General features: G+C 38.8%; 1 protein-coding gene across 7 annotated transcripts in view; it reads right to left on the reverse strand.

Annotated features, from left to right (window-relative positions):
* Positions 1–2043: 2043 nt before the first annotated feature.
* Positions 2044–22323, reverse strand: part of LOC129514447 (methyl-CpG-binding domain protein 5) — a 433503-nt gene continuing 413223 nt past the window's right edge. For 5 of the 7 annotated variants that reach the window (XM_055333023.1, XM_055333026.1, XM_055333021.1 and 2 more), the window contains 3 exons: positions 17717–17829; positions 9138–9213; positions 2044–6058 (listed from right to left, as the gene is read on the reverse strand). In XM_055333023.1, the coding sequence (XP_055188998.1) occupies positions 5987–6058; positions 9138–9213; positions 17717–17829 (261 nt within the window). In that variant the 3' untranslated portion in view covers positions 2044–5986. The remainder of the gene's footprint in view (positions 6059–9137; positions 9214–17716; positions 17830–22323) is intronic. The other 2 variants (XM_055333027.1, XM_055333025.1) reach the window with 1 other exon arrangement.

Below are 22323 nucleotides of genomic sequence, written 5' to 3' on the forward strand. Positions count from 1 at the left end.
TCATCAAAGTAGAAACATCATCGGTCTACCAACACAGCACGAATTTGTGTGAAGGAAATAGGGAATTGGTGCTGATGGCAATAATTGTAAGTGTGCTGAACAGCACTTACGTATGATTATTAAAGTGAACTTACACAAATATATTTATATACATACCTCAAGACTGGGATGGAACTTACTCAACAAATGTGATATGAAGAGTTATGGCGGGCCCAGAATATTTTTTAATTTTTGAGGACGTAGGTGCTTTACAAAAATGCTGCACTAGAAATGAGATACATGCTCCTCCGTGTTGTCTCACTCCCAGTGCCTGTTCTTCAGACTGCAGCAGGATAATCTTTCTAAAACACAGACCAGCTCCTATCATGCCCCACCTTGAAATTGCAGCAGTTTCCCATCGTCACCACGCCGCCAAAGTGGGGTCTGGGCAAGAGTCCCCCGGACTGCTTGTGCTGCTTTACCCCAATTCTCTTCTTGACTGCTTCAACACACTCCTTTCCCCTCCTCCGGGCCACACACTTCTTTGCCTGAATCCTATTCATCCTTCCTGGCTCCTCACTAAGCTAGGTCGGGGGCCTGCCCCGCCCAGGCCCCATCACCCTTTATCATACTTACACGTCCCACTGGCCGGCTCCTTGGGCTGCTCTGTGCAGGCAGAGAATGGGCTCTGACTTGCTCACCACCATATCCCTACTGCTACACACTGGATGTGGCAGAGAGAGGAACTCAAGAATATTTATTACGTGAATAAATAGATCAATGATATCACCTAGATCCGCTCAACTGCTTCCATCAGAACTTCTAGAAGGATCATGCAAAAAGTACTGATACCTGAACCAGCTGTGGTAGAGAGCTGTTAAAATACATAAATAGCATGGTCCCCTCAGCCAACATCCTCATCTTGACCCAAGGCAGGCAGCTACACTATTATTGAGAAGTCTTCCACTCACTGCGGCTCCTAACACACATCCAAAGGGGGCTATTAGTCTTCTTGCAAACTGAACCATGGTGTATCTAGGTAACAACTCTCCTAAGCCCTACATGGGACTTCTCAGAACATGACTGTCTTGAGTCTCATGATCCCGAGTGTCAAATGTGCTCAAAATGAAGCTGAACCTAATGCTTTGACTTCCTTAATGATGGACCGAGAAGCACTACTTTGGTGTGGATTTTGTTTTGGATTTTGATCTAGGAATCTGTTTCCTGTTGATTACGGCATGCGAAACTTGCCAATATTTCACACAGACATGTGTTCCCTGATTTCGTTAAGGCAGTGGTTTTCAAGTCTCACTTGGTCCCTAACCCCATCCCTCCACTCTCCACCCTCACCCCAGGAGACATTGGGCAACGTCTAGCATCATTTTGGATTGTCACAATTTGGAAGGGACGCTACTGGTTCTGGTGGGTAGGGACAAGGGAAGGGGCCAAACATCCTACAATGCTGCGGACAGCCCTCACAACAGAGAATGATCTCACCCCAAATGTCACTAGTGCTGGGGTTGAGAAGCCCTGCATTGGAGTGTCACTCTGTAGACACCTAGGTGCACAAGAACCAGGCCCTGTTTACCTGTGGAGTACTTTCCAAGATGTGTGGAAACAAAACAGGAAAAAAAAAAAGTTAAAAAGCAGTAAGAAGGCTGTGGCTCTCCCTCTGCCTATGATTTAGAAATTAAGATGCACAGCCTGTTTCTAAAGTAGAATAATTCCATTTGGGGAGGTTTCCTGGGTAGAACCCAGTCCTGGATCAAAGAATCTCCTATGGAAATATAATAAACGGCATTTAGTGTGGAATTGAAGAGGCCCTTGAGTGTGAAGAGTTTTGGTGAATTCAAAACCATATTTGTTTTTCACATTGAAAATGTTCAGGTCATTTTCTTTTCCTAAGAAGGTAACCATTTGGACAAAAATACCCACTTGAAATGCAGGTGCAATGTAAACTGCTACTCTTCTACACAGACAATCCAGTGTATTTATACTTAATCCATAAAGGCATGATGTTACAAAACACATTTGTATATTGTGAAGCCATCTGGCATCAAATTTTCCAATTTATAGACAACTTTGTATTTACATAACAAATTATTAAATCAACCATTTTTCCGGTTTATAAAAGGTCGCTGAAGTACACACACAGTGTGTATAAAAGCAGATAAGGCTGATAATACATATTTACAGTAGATACAAATTAATCTTTCATATTTGAAGATAATGCTTTTTATATATTTTTTTCTGTATCAGACTCCCCACTGTTAGCAGGATTTCCCATGCTTGAGTTGTTTATTGCTTTTTGGCTCACTGATTTAATATTCACTTCTGGGTTGTTTACACGTATGAATTACTAATGTTCTTATCTCTTTGGCTAATGCAAATGTGAGAGAGTGAATGAAAGAAAAAAGATAAATTAATTCAATATTACAGTTCTGGCTGGTTGATATTATTTCTCCATAGCCCCCAAATGAATCAAGTAATGCACAACTCATTTTATACACTACATTGAAAAGTCTCGAGACTTGTGTTACACCATTTGGGCATACGTGGGCAAAGTAAACAGGTATCAGATTCTCAGGAAGGTCTAGAATCTTGGCTTTCTCACCAGAGAGCGTCACCAGCATCTTAGGCATCCTAGATTTTAAAATCTCAGTGCAAAACCGCTTGTGACTTACAAGGGCACATTGCAGACTGCAGAGATTACCAAAGTTAACGACAACCAGTTATCATGGCCTGAAATGAAAAAAGGAATCACCTCATGGGATGGGTCAGTCGGGAATCTTCATAAAACTTACAGAAAGCAAAAAACAGCCCTCTGCTTGTTGCCACAATTCTGCAGTGTTACATTCAAAAAAATAAGGTTGTGCGTACTTGAAAAACAGACATAGCAAATAACTCAAAGTCAGGGTCCAAATGCATGGCTAAAAGTGGCCCATGATATCACAAGGATGGATATTCTAAAGCATTTACATTCACAATGAGACTAAAAACTACAAACCAAAAATATTCCTTTAAATAAATAAAAACCCCGATTGCTTTTAATGCTACAAATGAGACAAATCAAACAAGAGCTGCTGAGTTCATTTTTGTTCATTTGAAATAATCTTTAAAAACTCCTTAAAGGTGTAGTTTCTTCTTGTGCTTCCTAAGACTGTTAAGGGACACAAAATCATATTAGATTTTCTTTTCCAAAGGGGATATTATGTTCGTTAAAGGTGCAAAAAATTTTTCATTGTTTCCATTTGTCAGATTTGTTGAAAAGAAAAAAGAGTTTATTTTAGGGCATAAAAAAATGTAATAATGTAGAAGGGCTAGCCTTCATTTTTTAAAAAAATGAATTGGCTTCAATACAAAGAGAAAGAAATGGCTCTATGGGCAAAATTCAAGTATGAGTGACCAATTTTTTAATTGTAAAGTAGGTGCAACATTTAAAAAAATGTTACAGCACTGCATGACCTGTAATGCTAACAATATTTACATTAACTGCTTACACGAAACCATAGAACTGTAAAAGAGAGGGAAAAAAACCCGATGTGGACTGAAACAACAACACCTAGCATCCACATCAAAGCTGTAAGCAACCAGTGAAATCATGGGCACAAACATACTTTACATGGTCTACTGATGTAAAGTACACATCAGTGGGGAAGCACACCCCTAATTAGCTTGAAATATCTAAAAGAAGGCTTGGTAGACACAAACTCAGTCTAAAGACGGACAGCAAGGGCTAAAAAAACTTCTACACATCAACACACACACACACACAGGCAGACAACATACAGGCACACATACACATCTACCCGGGAAAAAACATAACCGTGTAGATGAAACAGTAGAAAAGCAGGTTGGTGGCAGAAAAAAAAGAAAAGAAAAGAAAAAAGGGCATCTATGGTTTAAACATCCCAAACACACAAAGATGCGTCAACTAAACTACACAAAAGATCAAAAGATTACTTAGGGCGACTGCATGAAGGACCAGCAGGCAACCCCACTGTTACATGAAAGACAGGATGAACCTACCCCCAGAAGGAAGGACTCCTGCCTCCAGGCCGAGAAGCCCGGGGTAGCCAGCTGCATTCCATCAGGCCTGAGGGGAGGGGTGAGGGAGGGAGTGAAAGGACAACTTGACACAGGAGACCGGAGGGGAAGAACTAAGAGCTGTTGCTATCAAAAGTGAGCCCGGGTGGAGTGCTCTGTGCTGTGGCCCCAAGAAACCAACTGGAAGAATGACCTTGGTCTCCTTTTTCCTGAGTTGCTGGAACTCTGCTACATCGTGGAACTGAGAAGAATGGGGGCTGGATGAGAGAGGAGCCATAACGAGGTGGTGGGTATTGGGGTGGGGGGCTCCAGAGCCTGCTACTGAAAGGCTCCCAGTGGTTGGAGCATTAAGCTGTTGAGTTAGCCCCAGGCTAGGTAGGGGCCCAGGCAGCGGAGAGCTCTCTAGGGGATGGGGGCTGGTGATTCTAAGAATAAAGGGATAATGGATCCCTTCTTTTGACAGTCCATCAGCAGAAGTCAGGCTGAAGGCCTGAAACTTCACGTAAGTGCGTGGGAGATAGGGTTATACCACCACCACAAAAATTGTGAAAAAAAGACGGAAAATTATGTTGTGCTACATTTCTTATTAATAACCTTGTACTTTACAATGGCTCACAGTTTTAGGTTTGTATACTTGTAGTATTTTCTCTCTACATTTGTTTCACATTTTTTTCTTACTTAATATAATATAAATAATTTGGTTAATAGATTTAACCTGCACATTTCAGCCACATTAATATATATAAGAATCTGTTAATGGTATAAATAATTCTTTAAATAAAATAAATCTGATATGTTACATAATACTGATAAAAAATTACCATTGCTAATAATTTTGTAAGCCACCTTCACTTCTGGTTTAAGTAATACTGATGAATGGCTATGAAACTTGCTTTGATGATTCGTATTCGTTTTTGCCACTACAAAAAAACTGAATTATAATCAACCTTACCTCTGATAATGGTCTCGAACTGGGGCTTTTGCCTCCATGTATGGATACAGAGAGTTTTATCTTGTCAGGTACTGTTTGCAAACAAATTCCACTCTGAGCATCAATGGTGGTGCAGCATGAGCTAGCTAGATCAATAGGTGGCTATCAAACGTTAACTACAGAAATGACTGAGTAAAATATTCCATCTAAGATTTTTTTTTTATAAAACCTATTCTACTTTAAAACTTAGGTAAAAAAAATATGCAACAAATGGTTGCAGTTTCTGAATTCTCAATTTAGACCTGTGAGCCCTCATCCCTTTAGAAATCTGCAAGGTTTTGATTTCCTAGGCACCCGAAACTGAGTCCAGTGCTTCCAGGCAAGGTTCATTCCAAACAGACAATATAAATGGACACTCGGTGGTGTGCAGTGTATGTCATCATTCAGGTAATACATCATCATGCCTTTTCTCTGCTGTTAAATACAAAAACAGCATTTTTACATTATCATAGAAAAGCATTTAGGTTGTATTTTTATTTATCACTTTACACTGGTAGTCTCTGGTAGGTGTACTCCATAGAAACCAAAGAATTTTGTACACTATTTCTTTGTACAATAAAAGATAAAGTGTGCATTAGGTACGCTTGTACATGACAATATTGTACAATATTTACATTTCTGATATCACCATGAAATTCTGTATTTTCTATATACAACATTGAAAAGTCTTCAGAAACATTTGGACATTTCTTATAATCACAATTTTAGTATTATAGAAAAAGTTTCTCAGTAATCTCTTGACCATTTATCACTCTCATCATTCAGGGATTCTGATTGGTTTTCCAGCATTCATTATCCTTCCTGTTCAAAAAAATATTGTATCACTGTTTCTTTTAGCACCCTGTGGTGGTAGTAGCTATCTGCCATAGTATAAATACTGATATAACAGTGGCTATATCAATACCTATATATAGATATATCTGTGCACGTTCCTTTAATAAACACTGCGCATTGGTGGAGTAGTCCCTGTTATCTGGAGATCTTCCTCCTCTTGGGTTTGGGGGGTCTCATTTGTCTGTCTCCCTGTGGGATTTGGTGAACCTGGAAATAAAGAGGTGGAAAAAAAATAACAACAGAGGTTGAAAGTACAAACGCCATACGATCTCTGACAAAAAACAGGATAGGGAATAGGTTTCCACCTCTCGTCTTCAATCACTGATATCATGAGGCCTTGAAATTTTTTGTCAAGACCCCGGATCTCAGTGTGCCCATAGTCACTACAGAGAATGAGGAATCCTAGGAACTAAGAAGCAGAACAACACTGTGGGAACCCCATAAACTGTGGAACTCAAAGGAGGAAGCGGAGAAGACCAAGTGTGGGAAAAGCGATGTGCAGTCGCTACCCCTGCTGTCCATTTAAGGCAGAAATAAAGCTTTTCCTATTAGAGATCCCTAGATCACCAATTTCAGTAGAGTCTAGGAAAGTGGAAAAATACGTACCGGACGTGTTTTCTTCTTTATTCCGTCACCCGACTTACTTTTTAACTACTGAGAAGGGTCAAAGATGGTAAGAACACGCACACAGCTCAGCCCAAGGAAGGTTATTTATGAGAAGACTCAGAGTAAAAATGGAATACCGCTACCATCGTTGGCAGATCTGAGCTTATATAGTCTGGGATGAGCAATTAGTACAACTCATCTGTTATATACTAATGCAGAAACTGTAGCAATTAGGGCTGTGTATCATATGGAGCAGGGGTGGAGCATTGCGGAGTGTGATCGCCAGGTATGAGACAGCAGGTATGGTTTTGGGAGGCAGAGGACATGTGCTAGGGGGGTGCCCCACATTGTATGTGGTCACTGATAGGAGAGGGCAAGGTCAAGACCCAGGAAAGGCAGGCGTGTCCCAAGGCAGTGGTGTAGCTAATGCTTAACGACCAGCTCCCTGTTGGAGGAACACGAGCCTATTGCAGCATTTGCCCATTTCCATGGTGTAAATACTTCCACCACAGCCAACTTCAAAGCTACCAACATAACGTGACGGAACTCATAGTTAGGAGATGTGCCCAGTCAGCTCTCAAGATCTGCTACACGTTGGCTTCACTGCATGTCTTCAAAATGCTTAGATAACAGCACAGGCCAATGCTGTTCAAAGTCAAATGCAAAAGGCTTAAAAAAAAATTTAAATTTAAAAAGTAACATAAGTTTCTCAAACTGCCTTTTCCTCCTAACCTGTCCATATACACTTTTAAAAACCATTAGTTTCTGATGAAGATCCATAATGGAAAACTTGTTTTAACTGAGGAAAGAAGATGTTATCCAAGACTGCAAGCAAGTCTTGGTAATCTGTGGACCAAATGTGGCCTGAAAAGGTATTTTGTTTAGCTGTATGATGCCTTAATGTCTAAAAAATTGTCAACACTAAAAAAAATTGGGAAATTTTACTTTCCAGACTTTTAGCATCTTATGAAAACTCGGAAGAGCTTGCAACTCTGGCACAATTTCCCATGTGGTTCAGATCTGCAGGAGTGTGGAAGGAGGAAGGAGCTCCTTCTGGAGAGAGTATGGACTCCAGCTTGACACAGTCCCCATCAGTGCTGACTACCTGCTGGCCACGAGGGCCAAATGTCCTGCAGCGAAGACCAGCAAGATGCTTACTGAAGTCATTTTTTCTTCCTCCTCAGCAGGCACATCGTATAACACGTTTCCTAGTACATTTGAGTTAAGGAAGCCATATGAGGGGGTCAGACCAGAGGAAAATGATGAGCCTATCCCTGGCAGCCCTTGGCATATTCTCTTCTCTCACCTGATGGATGGAATTCAAGTGAAATGAGGAGCAGTGTGAGGCCCTAAGGACTGGTGGATGGTGGATGCTGGATGGAGCAAGCCTTTCTCCAACCAGCACCAGCTGAAGTGGGCAATAGTCTTTACTGTGTGGAACCTCTAAGCCGGCTTCCCCCGACCTCTTGGTTGGCATTTCTCGATCCGCTTGAGTGGCTGTTATTCTCATACATGACCCACTTTACTTACTGACAGTATTTGCCGGACCTTAGCAGGCGTTTATATTTATAATTCCCACTTTAGACCTTTCCTAAATTCTATCAGGAAATTTAACATCTTAGGGTCTTGGGGGATCCCTGGGTGGCTCAGTGGCTTAGCGCCTGTCTTCGGCCCAGGGCATGATCCTTGAGTCCCAGGATCGAGTCCCATGTTGGGCTCCCTGCATGGAGCCTGCTTCTCCCTCTGCCTGTGTCTCTGCCTCTCTCTCTCCCTCTCTCTGTGTATCTCATGAATAAATAAATAAAATCTTTAAAAAAAAATCTTAGAGTCTTCATTCATTTGCAAAATGATGGGTTGAATCTCCAAATCTCTAAAGCCTGCACCAACCCCACCATTCTGGGAATCTATAACCTACATGTCAATCAGTAGCCACTGAATGGTTGTTGGGATCTAGATAACTTGTTAACACAAAGCATTGAGTAAAAGTAAAAGAAATTAGCTTTCATTGCTGAATAGCCTTAGATAATTCACATTTTTTTTAGAAATTACTAAAATCATATTTTGAGTGTTTACACTAGCCAGTTTGTGAATTAGAGGACAACAGGTAAACTTCTCACGTTCAATACTACTGTATGAATGGTTCAGTAAAAATGTAAAGAAAGAATAGACACAACTTCTCAAAAACCAGAGATTATAAGGTTCAATAATTTAACAATAGGATTTTGTGCAAAATATTTTGCTTTTTAGGCAACAGTACAAAGGAAACGAGAGGTCTTTGCACTCTTGATCTTGAGCCTATTGTTCAATTTCCCTTTTTTTGAGACAAAGTGAAATTTGCATTATTGACTAGACAACAGTAGTGGCCACTGTTATTCAGGGAGTCAAATGCAGAAAGCTGTGGTTTGAACAGGAATATTTTGCGGCTCACATTTAGAAAGAATGTTATGTGGGAAAAACAAAAGTTATCTCAGAAAAAAGACATAGTTAATACTACCAGGTTATTTTTTCTTAAATTACTTTGAATCTTTTCTGATATGTCTTTTTTTTTTTTTTTTTTGGAGCCTAGTAATTTAGTATTGCTACATGAGTTGCTTGTCAATATTTAAGAGACTTTACCAAAAAGTGTAATACAATTTATTTTCAAAGAAGCACAGTATAATGGAAAAATAAATTAACTTACAGTCCCAGACATTTTGTCCAGTTCACTCATGGCCTCATGAATAGCAGCTTCTAAATGGTTATTTAGCTTTCCACTTCTGGAATTAATGAAAACAACACACCAGGTTAATAAATTAAGGAAACAAAGTCTCCATTTAATCCCCTAATCAGAAAACAGAAGTACCAATTCCACCAGAGAAAGTCAATTTATATTTACATTTGAAAAAGTCAGATGACAAACGCCCTGGGATTCTCACCACTGAATACTCATAATAATAAAGTCACGCAGCAACGAAAAGATGGAACACATGATGGGGGACAATGGCTTCTTCCCCCTTCCACACGCTTCTTCCCCAGTCTGATGGTTTTGCAAGAAAACTGGGCCAGGGGTCTGCTTTCCAGGAGGTGGCTTGTGGGCCAGGAGTCCTGCCCGCTGCCACCCCGCGTGCCTGCTGGTGTCTGGCCAGGCCGAAGGCCCGCGGGGAGGGCGCAGGCCTGAGCTGCAGACTCCGGCCACTAGGGAGCTCCCTCTGCCCTCTCTGGCGGTCCCGGCTTCCAGAGTTGAGCAAGTGAAGGCTGAAATCCTGGTGTGCCTAAGCACCTTGCACACTTGCACGTTCTGGGTGGGAAACAGCTCAATTTGTCACGCCCAAGACTCCCTCCATGCCTGGGCCTACCACATTTCCCCAAAACCCCAAATGACTTAAGTATTTGAACAGATAAAGAATGACTCAGAGTGTCAATCACTCGTTTGACTTTTTCTCTCTACTCAGGCTAGCACGAGACGACGTGTGTGTGGCTTGAAGAACACAAAACAGTGCATCTGCTGCTACTGAGACTATGGGACATTGTTGAACTAACTCATTAATATCGCAAACCCACACCATCTCCTTCTGTGGTTATGTACCCTTTGTCTATTCTAACTTCTTCTGTCCTTTTTAATGCATAGAAATACTTACCCAGTTAGTCTGAGTACTAAGGTGATTCATTCATTTATCTTGTCACAACAATTACTAGAAAAGGTGCAGAGATAAGCCCTTTCAAAGCAGGCTGTCAGTGTGGTTTTCCAAGAGTTAAGTCTCAGCATCTACATGAAGATTGGAAATTCGCAGTTGTGGAAGAATTTGGCTCATATTCCCATTTAGTTTGGCTCACATCGTGTTTAAAAACATATTTGAACTTTAGTGGAATGCCTTCAGATGGGGCCTTTGGTTTACCACAGCCCCCACCAGCTTTTAGCCTCACACGCCGGGACTGGACAATTCATACATTTAGTTTCTGTGTACGGCCCCGAGGACTGTTCTGCTAGGCACATCACGGATGCTCCACGTATTTACTAACTAAAAATTTTGTCCAAAGCCAATACGATGTCTCGATATTTTGGGAAACATACGTGAACTTAAGTCAGTTTAACTGAAAAAAAAAATTAATGTATTGGTTTTAACTAAATTATGTGGGCAATACAGCACCAACTCCTTCCCCCACCTTTTGCTGACCTGCAAGCCAGCCTCTGGTTTTTTACATTCTTCCCATCTATTTTTAGAAATATAAACAATGCAGAGAAGTGCATAGAATAAATTAACCCCTAACAAACCCACTTCCGAGAATAAACTGATAATAAATGACCTATTTCCTTTAAGTCTTTTTTATCAAAAAAAACAACAACCCTGAAATTCCCATTTATTATCAGTTCCCAGTCCCATTCTCTCCTCCCCTCAGGTTGTTGTCTATCTTTTTAGTATGTTTTATACTTAATTTTAATTTTATTTATTTATGAAAGAGAGAGAGTGAGCATGAGCAGGGGATAGGGCCAGAGGGAGAAGGGGAAGCAGGCTCCTTGCTGAGCAGCGCTGACATGGGGCTGGATCCTGGGACCCTGAGATCAAGACCTGAGCCGAAGGCAGACCTTAACCAACTGAACCACCCGGGGACCTCTGCTTTTATATTTCACATGATATATCCATGAACAATACCTAGCATTATCTTTTATGTGTATTTTTTGAATACGCACACAAAGGTGTCCGTCAGGTATGCAATGGTAGGCATACCATTCTGCAACGTGTCTCTTTCTCCCTTAGCACTGTCCAAGCACTGAGCACTGTCCAAGTTGATATCATCTATTCATACACTCGTTTATTTACCTACCCATTCTAGTTTTAAGGGACCATGGCGAGGATCCCTGGGAGGCTCAGCGGTTTAGTGTCTGCCTTCGGCCCAGGGTGTGATCCTAGGGTCCTGGGATCAAGTCCCATGTCGGGCTCCCTGCATGGAGCCTGCTTCTCCCTCTGCCTGTGTCTCTGCCTCTCTCTCTCTCTTTCTCCCTTTCAATCTGTCTCTCATGGATAAATAAATAAAATCTTACAAAAAAAAAAGGGACCATGGGCATCTTGTGGAGTCAGTCTGGGTTGCTTTCCTGGTGAGAAGTTTGCTAAGCCTGATTCTGAGTGCCGGGAGGTGAGGGGGGGTGCGGGGTGTTGGTCTGATCCTAGGACTCTGTGGGTCCATGTAAGTTTGGCTGGGGTTAGGCTGGGGCCCCATTTATGGGCTGTTTGGGAAAGGTCTTGACTCAATATCACATGTTGCCTAGTTGCCTAACAATATTACACCTTGTGTAATGTGTTAGATTTGTCTTTTTACTATTTCTAATGTATTTAAAAGTATGAATATAAATTTCAAAAGATATTTATGTTACAGACCTTTATTATATCTTATGGGTTTACGATTGACTACTTACAGCTCTAAATGTCTAAAACAAAGGTAAAATATTTCAGCGAAAAGCCACTAGGGAATTTTGGTTCTCTCACTTTTATCTTAATATCTTAATAGCAAAAACAGCTACTATTTATTGAAAATTGTCTATGTGCCAAAAATTGTGTTAAATCTTTATATACATTATCTCATTAAATCTTACAGCAAGCCGATGAAGTAGGTATTATGACAATTGTTTATATGTAATAAATACTTCATGACTTTTTAGGGAGAACTGGTGAAGCCAATTCGTTTTTTTTTTTTAATTAATTAATTAATTTTTATTTTAATTTTTTTTTGGTGGTGAAGCCAATTCTAATCTGGCAATGAAGAAGATGGATATTTAACTACAGTTTTTAAAAGTAGGAAGTTCAAAGAGCTATGAAAAAACTTTCCCTATGAAAAATTGTTTTTTAAAAACATTTTATTAATATGTATTTATTCATGAGAGACACAGAGAAGGAGAGACACAGGCAGAAGGAGAAGCAGGCTCCCTGCAGGGAGCCAATGCAGGACTCAATCCTGGACCCTGGGACCATGTCCTGAGCCAAAGGCAGACACTCAACCGTTGAGCCACCAGATGCCCCTCCTAACTATGGAAAAATTGTAATAACATCACCAATCAAAGTATAAAAATAATTCAACAGTACTTGTTGAATAAAAAGATAGAATTTAGGACTTTGTGATCTCATTCTTCAACAAGATGTTTAAAATGTTTGTAAACAGCCTGTATTAATTTAAGCTAAATTAATAGTGTTTTTCCTTTAACAGACTTAAGTAGTTCTTAGGGGGAGAAATGACTACTTGTGGAAGATGGAATAGATACAGAGAGGTGGGGCATGAAATTACTTGAATGCATCATGAGATTCAAGAGGTAAAGGGAGATGCTCCCAGGTGCTAAAGCTGCTGACTAATTTTTACACTAACTGGTCAGGTCAGGAAAAATGAACTTAAAAAAGGAAGAAAAATTTCCATGAGTTCATGAAATGAGTAATTAGTCAAAATTCAGTCTTCCAGTACCAAGGGCCTCCCTGTGGAGTCTCTTCTACTATTTTCGATTCCCTGCTGACATTTAATAATAAACATTTTTACTAATGGACACTCTAAAACCTACTTGATTAAGCAATAGATGTTCATATAATCACATTTCTAGTTATTAATGGAGATAATTGCCACTTCTATTCTTCATTGCCTATATTGTCACACATTATCCTTATCTTCGCTAATTGAGAAAAAAGGCAGGTACGCATCTGTGAATGGTACGAGAAATGAGGGAAATGAGAAACTGCACGTTGCTCTACACTGTCAGTGTAGAATTTAAGCAACTCACTTCCTGTAGAACAGAACAAATTTGGGTGAGACCTAAATGTCAAGAATCTTAGATTCTGAAACACAGTCCATAGAGAAAGTAGGAAGATCTAAGAAAACTTAACATGCTGGGGCAACTGGGTGGCTCAGTAGTTCAGTGTCTGGCTCTTGGTCTTGGCTCAGGTCACGATCTCAGGGCTGTGGGATCAAGTCCTGCTCCGGGCTCTGGGCTCAGCTGGAGTCGGCTGGGGACTCTCTGGCTCCCCTTCTGCCCTTCCCTGCTATGCACTCGCACACTCTCTCTCTCACAAATAAATAAATCTTTTTTTAAAAAAGAAAATTTAACATGCTAAGTATAATTTCTTGGTTTCAAAGTGGAAGTAGGATTTATTTGATCACTTTATCACTTTTCAGCTTCACAAAAATCAGGCTACCAAATTTTAAATGATATGTATGTATAGGTAGAATATTTGATCATTTCAGTGGAAATCATAACAAACTTAAAGCTATAAAACTTTTCCTTTAATGAAGCTATTTCCTCTTTTAAGTATGACCTCACCCCCAGTAATGTCTTCAATATACATGTTAATATTTCTCTTGGGATTAGGCTGTAATAAGCCTATCAGTTTAAAGATATTTATTATAAGTTTGATTATAGAATATTAAAAATTAAAATGATCACATAAAATTCTAAATATCTTTTTTTTGCAGATTTCATTTTTATTTATTTTTTATTTTTTATTTTTTTTTAAAATTTTTATTCATGATAGTCACAGAGAGAGAGGCAGAGACACAGGCAGAGGGAGAATCAGGCTCCATGCACCGGGAGCCCGATGTGGCACTCGATCCCGGGTCTCCAGGATCGCGCCCTGGGCCAAAGGCAGGCGCCAAACCGCTGCGCCACCGAGGGATCCCCTTTATTTATTTTTTAATTCTAAATATCTAATAGAATGGTAGGATGTTTCAACTGGGGAAAATATAACTGTGTTTGTTTCACCTGTATCTTTTAATACAAATATCTGTTTACTAACTACTTACCATGTACCAAGTATTGTGTGTTGAGGCTCTCTTTATATTGTCTATACTATAACAATGCTAAGAGGTAGATGTTAATATGCCCATTTTAAAAATGAATTTAGGCGCAGAGAGGTTAAGCAACATACGCAAGGGCACATAGCTCTGATGCGGTGGAAACAGGATTTGAACTCAAACCCCAAACCAACTTCTTAACCATCTTATTCCAAATGCCGCCTTCCTTTTTCAGTTGCTTCCTCCCTCCTTTTCCTGTCTGCAAAAGCAGGCCAATTTTTGTCATCTTAAAAATTCTTCCAGTTATTTTTCAGGAACTTTTCATATTAAGGATAGGAAGAAGCCTAATTAATTTGTATCAGCTCTCTGTACTTCATTCATATTCCCTCTTCAACCCATGGCCACTTGTTTTTACACCTTCCACTTTACTGGAGATGGTTTTCACTAAGGTTGCCTGCAGCCTCTAACTTGCCCATCTAATGGAGATTTCTCTCTTCTTGGCTTAGTGGACTGCTGTTTATCATTTTATCATCCTGGAAGCTTTTGGTCTTTGGTTCTGAACACCCTATTCTGCTGCCCCCTGGTTCTCTTCCACCTTTTTGATTGTTCTTATCTTCTTCATTATCTCTTGCAAATGTTCAAATGCCCACATGGGTCAATCCTTAGCCCACTATTCAAATGGGCCAAAGGATCTCTGTGTGATCGCAGCCATTTTTACATAGTGTCAGACTTGTGTCCAACACAGTCGACAGGCACTCTACATGCACTCAACAGGTCCCCTTTGTACTCTCCACTCGGCCAGTGTTTCTACTACCAGCCAAGTCACCCCAGCTAAAACCCTGAAAGTCGTCCTTGATTGCTTGCTCTCCACATTCCGATCATTCACCATGACATTCTGTGAATTTCACCTCCTAAATATTCCTCGACCTCCATTCTCCTGGAGAATGTTCCTCCTCCTCCATTCTCATCGCTCCCATCGTGGTTGAATCATCATCCTGCCTTGACTTCCGCCATGGCCTCCTAAACAATGTCCCTGTCTCCAATATGGTTCCCCTAAAATTTATCCTCCATAGAGGATAATCTATGTGAAAAATCCAACCACCTGACCCCTCAGGCACTTCCAATAAGATAAAGGATCCTATGGGTGCATACTAAACTCTTCATAATCTGATTGCTGCTTATGGCTTTGGCTGCTTCTCTTACAATTTCCTGTCTGATGCTTTACAGTCTCTCAAATCCAACTGCTGATCTCATTTGAACACTATCCCACCCCATACCACCTTGGTCCTTATCTCCTTGTTCTGGCTAATACCTATGTAGCATGTAAGGCTTGGCTCAGATTATCTCCTCTAGAAAGTCTTCCTTTACGCGAGTTTAATGCCACTTCTCTATGATCCCCAAGTATACTATACATATTGCTGTCATTGCAATTTTAACATTTTAATTATTTCTGGATCTGTCTCCTTTGCTCAAGAGAGCTCCAGGGACTGCAGCACAGATTTTTGCTCAATTACTCTCCTTAAATTGGGGAATAACTAAGTGATTAAATAAATGAATAAATACATGATTGGGTTTAAGACATCATTTGTCACTTATATGACTGACCTTCAATTAATTATTTAAGCTATTTGGGTCTTGGTGTCCTCATCTATAAATGGGCTTAGTAATTCTGGCCCATTTTGTCATTGGGAGAATAAAATAATGGATTTTAAATAGTATATGCAAAATGTAAAGTATTCTACTGGGCCTTTATAAGGCAGGTTAGTCTGTGTAGACAATAGCATGATAAATAAAACTGTTTTTTACAAAAGTTCATTTCATAGTTTCTTCTTTTATATCTCTCATCTATATTCTAACTTCCTGGTTTCATGACAGTCCCTTTAGATAAAGCCACTTAAGACTTAGCAAATTCACCATAACTAGTAAACTAGTTCTGAAGAAAAAAATTTAAAATAGCTATTTATTACTTACTACCTTTCAGAAATCGATTAATACCAAATTTATGGGAAAAATACAGCTCATTTCAAGGCAGTATATTTAAATATTTGAAGGAGTCATTTCATTTCTGTGTTATCAATTGTTTTGGGTATTTTGAATATAATTCAGCTTACTGGCATATCTCACTGGAGGAAAGATTTTAGGGTTCTTTTACATCAAATAAATGAGTACTGTTGAATATTTCATAGCAAATGGCCCATTGCAAATTTGTGATGTAGGTAATTTGCAATTTCCCTCCTGTCATCCAGAACTTGTATTAATTTTGTGGGCCTTATCCTACCACAAAGCTCTGCACAGGAAGTGTTATTTCAGTCAGAGCAGAAGGGACTTGCCTCACCATATTCTTTATCATATCTGTAGTGAATCTGGCAATTCACTCAGTCATTGATTGCTACAGTCAGTGCCAACTTGCTACCATCCAAAAAATTCCCCAACATAGGGGGACAGGAGTTTGCCCCTTGTGGTTAGCATCTTTCCGTGAGGCAGTTTATTGAGATGAAGAATTTCCCCAAGAGATTTCAGTTCTAAAATTTTGCCTCTGGCACCACTAAGAGAAAGAGTGCTCTTTGATAGATAATATTGATATCATTATGTGCACGAGATACACTACCGATCATTCTGACCTCATAATTCTTGGACCTGAACAGGCATGTCAATCATATGTATTTTTAAATAACTTTCCATGTGCATTTGCAAAAGCACATTTGTAATTGTCTACCTTAAAATGAAATAATAATTATGATACATAAAACTATATTGTATTACAGTGGAAACTGTTTCTAACGTTATCTGCTTGTCCAAACAACATTTACCTAGAATAAAAAGATCAAGAAGTACTTGAAAAATAATGTCTCAAAGTACAACTTCTTATTCTAATTTCAAAGAAAACCTATTATTCCTGCCCTAAGAAAAAAGAATTATTTACCATCACTTTGAGTAACAGTTAATCTGCCAAAATTATTTACCTGTGTACAATTGGGGGTATCTTCCAAAAGGGATAGAGTTTTGCTACACTTTTATTTTTTTATTTTTAAAATTTTATTTATTTATTTATTTATTTATTTATTTATTTATTTATTTATTTATTTGTAATTTCTACACACAAGAGGGAGTTTGAACTCATGACCCCTGAGATCAAGGGTCCTATGCTCTTCTGACTGAGCCAGGCAGGTGCCCCTTTGCTCCATTTTAGAAACTATTTAATTGCTACATGTTGAAAGTGTTTCTTTTCCAATATATGACAGGGATGGAAATGAAGGGAGTGAGGAAAGAGCTCATGAAGAGGGAAATCCCACAGAACAGTACAAATGGTTAAGAAAATACTCTCTGTAATAACTAATTTGGCTTAACTATAACGGTCCTCTTGGGTAACAACTACTAAACTGTACTTAGTACAGTACAGGCCCTAAGATGGACAAAATTACTGAGATTTTCTTGTCCCTATGAACACAAACTAGTAAATTATATCTATGAAAAGCAAAATGGCAAAAAAAAAAAAAAAAAAAATTCAGTGCTTACTTTCTGTTCCTTTTCCGGGCTCGGCTGTAGGCTTCTAAACCTTCTGTTAGTGTCTTCAACTTCTCGGGCTCCACCTGAGTGAAGGCATGAAGACCAAACCATATTACCCAGACCTGCAATTGTTAACACCATTTTTACTTTCCTGCTGGGGGAGGGAGGCTTAACTTTCACTGCCCTGTCAAATGTCCTGTCCTTGCTCAAGCAGAGGTTGACTGTGTGGCTCCAGGCTGTAACATCAATGGAAACGAGAGATCGTTTGGCTTTCATACTGTCAACATTTTGAAAATAATATTTTAAGAACACAATTTGGAACTTCAATAGCCTTCGATTCACAAAATCGTATAAATCAGAGATCCCTGGTTTGCTTTCTCTACTTGCTTGATACTCAGCAACTGCAAATCTGTACTCCATCCGAGGCGGACAGGAGCAGTGGCAGTGAAGGGGGTGGGCTTTGGAGCCAGTAGACTGAAGTTTGAATCTGACCTTGCTTTCTAGTGTGAATAAGACACTCCGATGTTCTGAACCTCAGGCTCTTTCTCTTTAAAATGAAGACAACAATACCTACCTTCCAGCTAGAATTGCTGGGACAATTAGAATGCAACAAGGCAGGTTGAATACAGGTAAGCAGAGAGTGGCTGTTATTACCTTGTAGTCTTAGGTATTGCAGAGGCCACAAAATGCATGGAAGGAGACTACCATAGTCCTTGCTGTCTAGGGAAGAGGGTGTTGCTACACCTGTGGGCGTGTCCTCTCCTTTCTTACTTTATCACTGCCGAGAATCTTGCTACTTCATCACCCTATGGCCACCAAAATGGTGACTGGGGGACTTATGAGGGTGGGGAGGTGCAGTCTTTGCCACTTCCCCCCAGTAATCTCCAGCATGGTTCTTGAAGCCACCCCTCCAAGATAAACAATTAATAAATAGTAAAACTTGTATGTGACTTGTGAGTAAAAACACTTTTAGAAAAACATTGCTATTTTTATTGATCTTAAAAAAAACAACAGTTTAAGTAAAAACAGTGTCGATTGCTGTGTAAACACAGCTTCAAGGCAAGTCTCCCAGCCGTCCCTTAACCCAGTTTTTTCCCTGCCCCTATGCTACTTTTACAGAAAAATTTGAGAAGGTGCCAAAATGCCTCATGGGTAAAAAAATAAATACTAAGAAGCAAGGAAATTATTATTAACTTTTCTCTTGAAATCTTCTTGACTCATGAGTATGCTTTATAAATAATTTTTCTTTGACCTCTTCAAAATTGAGTACCCAGTAATGAGTAACAAAGGATTTCCTTTGTCAGTTTGAAAACAGGCATGTCTAAATACTCAAGGAGAAAAACAATCAAATAAAGAAAACATTTTCCTTTTCACAATTTTTGTACTTTGTCCTAAAGGATGCAAATCTCATATTTCTATATATCTATATCTCCATTCATTGGAGACACCCAATTTTTTGTGTGCTGGAACAAGAGAACAATTTTGTTCTAATAACACTTCATGGAAGCCATGAAGAAAAGTGTCTTGCTGAAATAACTGGAAAAGCTTAAGTGAGATGAATATATATGTGTTGTTTTAAAAAAAATAGTGCCTGGGTACATTTTCACATTTCACGTTGAAGAGGTTTCATCTTGTATTTACTCACGTGAAAAGAAAAAGAAAGATATTTCACACATTACATTTCTATAATCTATCGCTAATTCCACTTATATTTAAATGCCCCACCCCCCCACCTTTTGGCAGTAGAAAGGAAGCTCTCCTATGTAATAAACTTATAGTAAGCACAAATTGAAAAAAGTGAAAGATCTCAGAAGGGATTGATGCAAGCAACAGAAAGCAGATTCACAGTGAAACAAAGCAAAACATCAATATGAAGACTTAATCCACTGGTGTTAATTCTTAAACACTAAGTTAGGTAAAACTATTTTTTAAATTTTCAGTTTTTATTTTTTTATTTTTTTAATTTTTTTTTATTTATTTTTTTAAAAAAAATTTTTTTTTAATTTTTATTTATTTATGATAGTCACAGAGAGAGAGAGAGAGAGAGAGAGAGAGAGAGAGGCAGAGACACAGGCAGAGGGAGAAGCAGGCTCCATGCACCGGGAGCCCGACGTGGGATTCGATCCTGGGTCTCCAGGATCGCGCCCTGGGCCAAAGGCAGGCGCCAAACCGCTGCGCCACCCAGGGATCCCCTCAGTTTTTATTTTTAATTAAATAAGGAATAAGGGGCAATAAAAACATTTCTTGTGCATTTATTGTGGAAAAGGCACTGTTTCATTGTTATATGATAATACTGCAAACTAGTATTATTTTTGTTATTTTACAGATGAAACTCAGTGAATTTAAGTAACATGGCCAGCACTGAAACTCAGGTCTGACTACAAAGCACTCAACCTCTCTCCACCACACCAACTACAATATACATTGATGTTTACAATCATTTTTACACACACTTACACACACACGCAGACATACTAAAAAAAAAAATAGGTCAAATTATTTTAAAACAAATTAGATTCTTCCAGAAATTTAGATAATACATGCTCAAATTTATCTTTAAAAACTTTTTTATGCTTGGATAATTTTCTGAACTAATAATCTACCATGATTTTTCTTTTCATTTAAATTGCCTCTAAGGCTGTAAGGTACTCTATAATGAACTATATTATTTATAAAGGATTCAAAATGACCTTGAAAGAGAAAGCAATGATGGTGCTTTCTGAAACTAAATACAAATAAGTTACACAGCACTGTTTATTTGTGATATGACAAGATCATACATATCCAGAGGTAAATGTTTAGTTTATTTTGTTTCAGAATTTTAGTACTCTACTGAATTGTGAAATATATGAACAGCGTATGTTGTTTATAAGGAATTATTCATATACTTATGCAATATTCAAGAAACTCTTTAAAGATACTGCCGCCCCCTAAGATGGGATCGGAGAAGAACAAAATAAATTCAATTTCTAGTCAAATAGAAATCATATTTAATGATTTAATGAATACTCCCTCATAAATTACTTAGCTAACTTGTAAATGAAGAAAGTACTGAGAAATCAAATACATAAATGTAACATTAAAAAGGATAAACACAAATATTTCTATAAACCTTACATTGAAGGAGCAAGTAATTTAAGATACTTAATACTGTGATCTGTAATTACAACCTTATATTCCTGTACATTCATAAGCCAGGAGTTCTATAAATTATTTAATTCCTATCCTGGTGAGAAATCAAGGGAGGACTTTATAATGTACCTTTACTCATAATCTATCCCATTTTCTCACTCTGGTAATGATGAGGCTAATAGGAATGACCAACATGGTATAACCCTCTGCACATAAATCATTTAAGATTTAGAAAAAATTACCAGAACTTATACATATTTATAGTTCAGATATTACCTCATGTATAAATATACACACATATTGGATATATTTTGACTCCTAAAGCCTCGTTCACTCATTCACATTCTTTAGATATCACAATTCTTCACATGAATAGTCCTACAGCCTGTTCAAGCAACAGAAAGCAGATTCTGAACCCTACCTGTTCAGTAGGGTTGGAAACATACCCATACACTCTTTTGGGTGGATTAAGACTTTTCTGAACAACTCTGAATCTCTGGTTGCTTATTTTGTTCACAAGGCACACAGTAAAATTTGGCTATTTAATTAAGTTTGATTTGGGGTCAACACAGTAGAATGTAGTGATCTTAGAAGTAACTTAAATCTATGACAAAGGGAGACACAAATCCTTCAGAGAACCAAACTGACCCTCTGAAAATGAGGTAGAGTATATATTAGAAGAGCTTGGATCAAAGATCCTAGATCACTTTTGAATAGAGCCAATTAAGTAAAGATGATGTCAAAATTCCCCATAGGCTTTAAACCTGGTAACAGGATTGAATTTCTTGGTGATTTACTTCGCTGCTACTTAGTGGTGAGGGGAAGCTGTCACACAAAGGTCAGACAAAGGACAGAGTACAAGCCACCTCCCAGGTTTCATAGGAGAGGCAGGGCAGCTGAACTCAAGCGCCTTCTCATTCTTTACGTCTTTGTTCATGTCATCAGCTCCTGTGTTGGGGGAATGGTACTATGCAAAGAGTACTAAGCTTAGAGTTAGGAGACCGGGGTTGGGTCCTGGCTTAACTGCCTGTCACTTCTGTCCTTAGGAATGCTACTTCGCTGAGTTTCAGCTCCCTCATCTGTACCATGGGGATGGTTGTGCGCTTCTTTATGCATCACTGAGAGAATCTAAAAAGACAATGAACATGAAGGTACTTTGTAAACACCAAATCAGTCTTTACCAAAGTGTCATTAGTGGCATGTGAAACAAGGACAGACCTTTAATATTTTTTAACATTTTTAATAGCTATATATTCATATGTTTATATTAGAAAAATACAAAAAACATCATACTTAGGATTTTACGCATATTATATCTTAGAGTAAGACTGAAGACATTATTTGAAAGTAACTTCAATGGTGCCTAGTTCATATTATGAGTCCAAAAAGTATTTGTTGAATAAATAAATAAATAGTAAATGAATTTGCATAAAATTTTTAAGTATAGTACAGGTAGCACGCAACTTTCTGTTTTTCTTGGGGGG

The sequence above is a fragment of the Nyctereutes procyonoides genome, unplaced genomic scaffold, assembly GCF_905146905.1.
Source record: "Nyctereutes procyonoides isolate TBG_1078 unplaced genomic scaffold, NYPRO_anot_genome, whole genome shotgun sequence".
Classification (NCBI taxonomy): domain Eukaryota; kingdom Metazoa; phylum Chordata; class Mammalia; order Carnivora; family Canidae; genus Nyctereutes; species Nyctereutes procyonoides.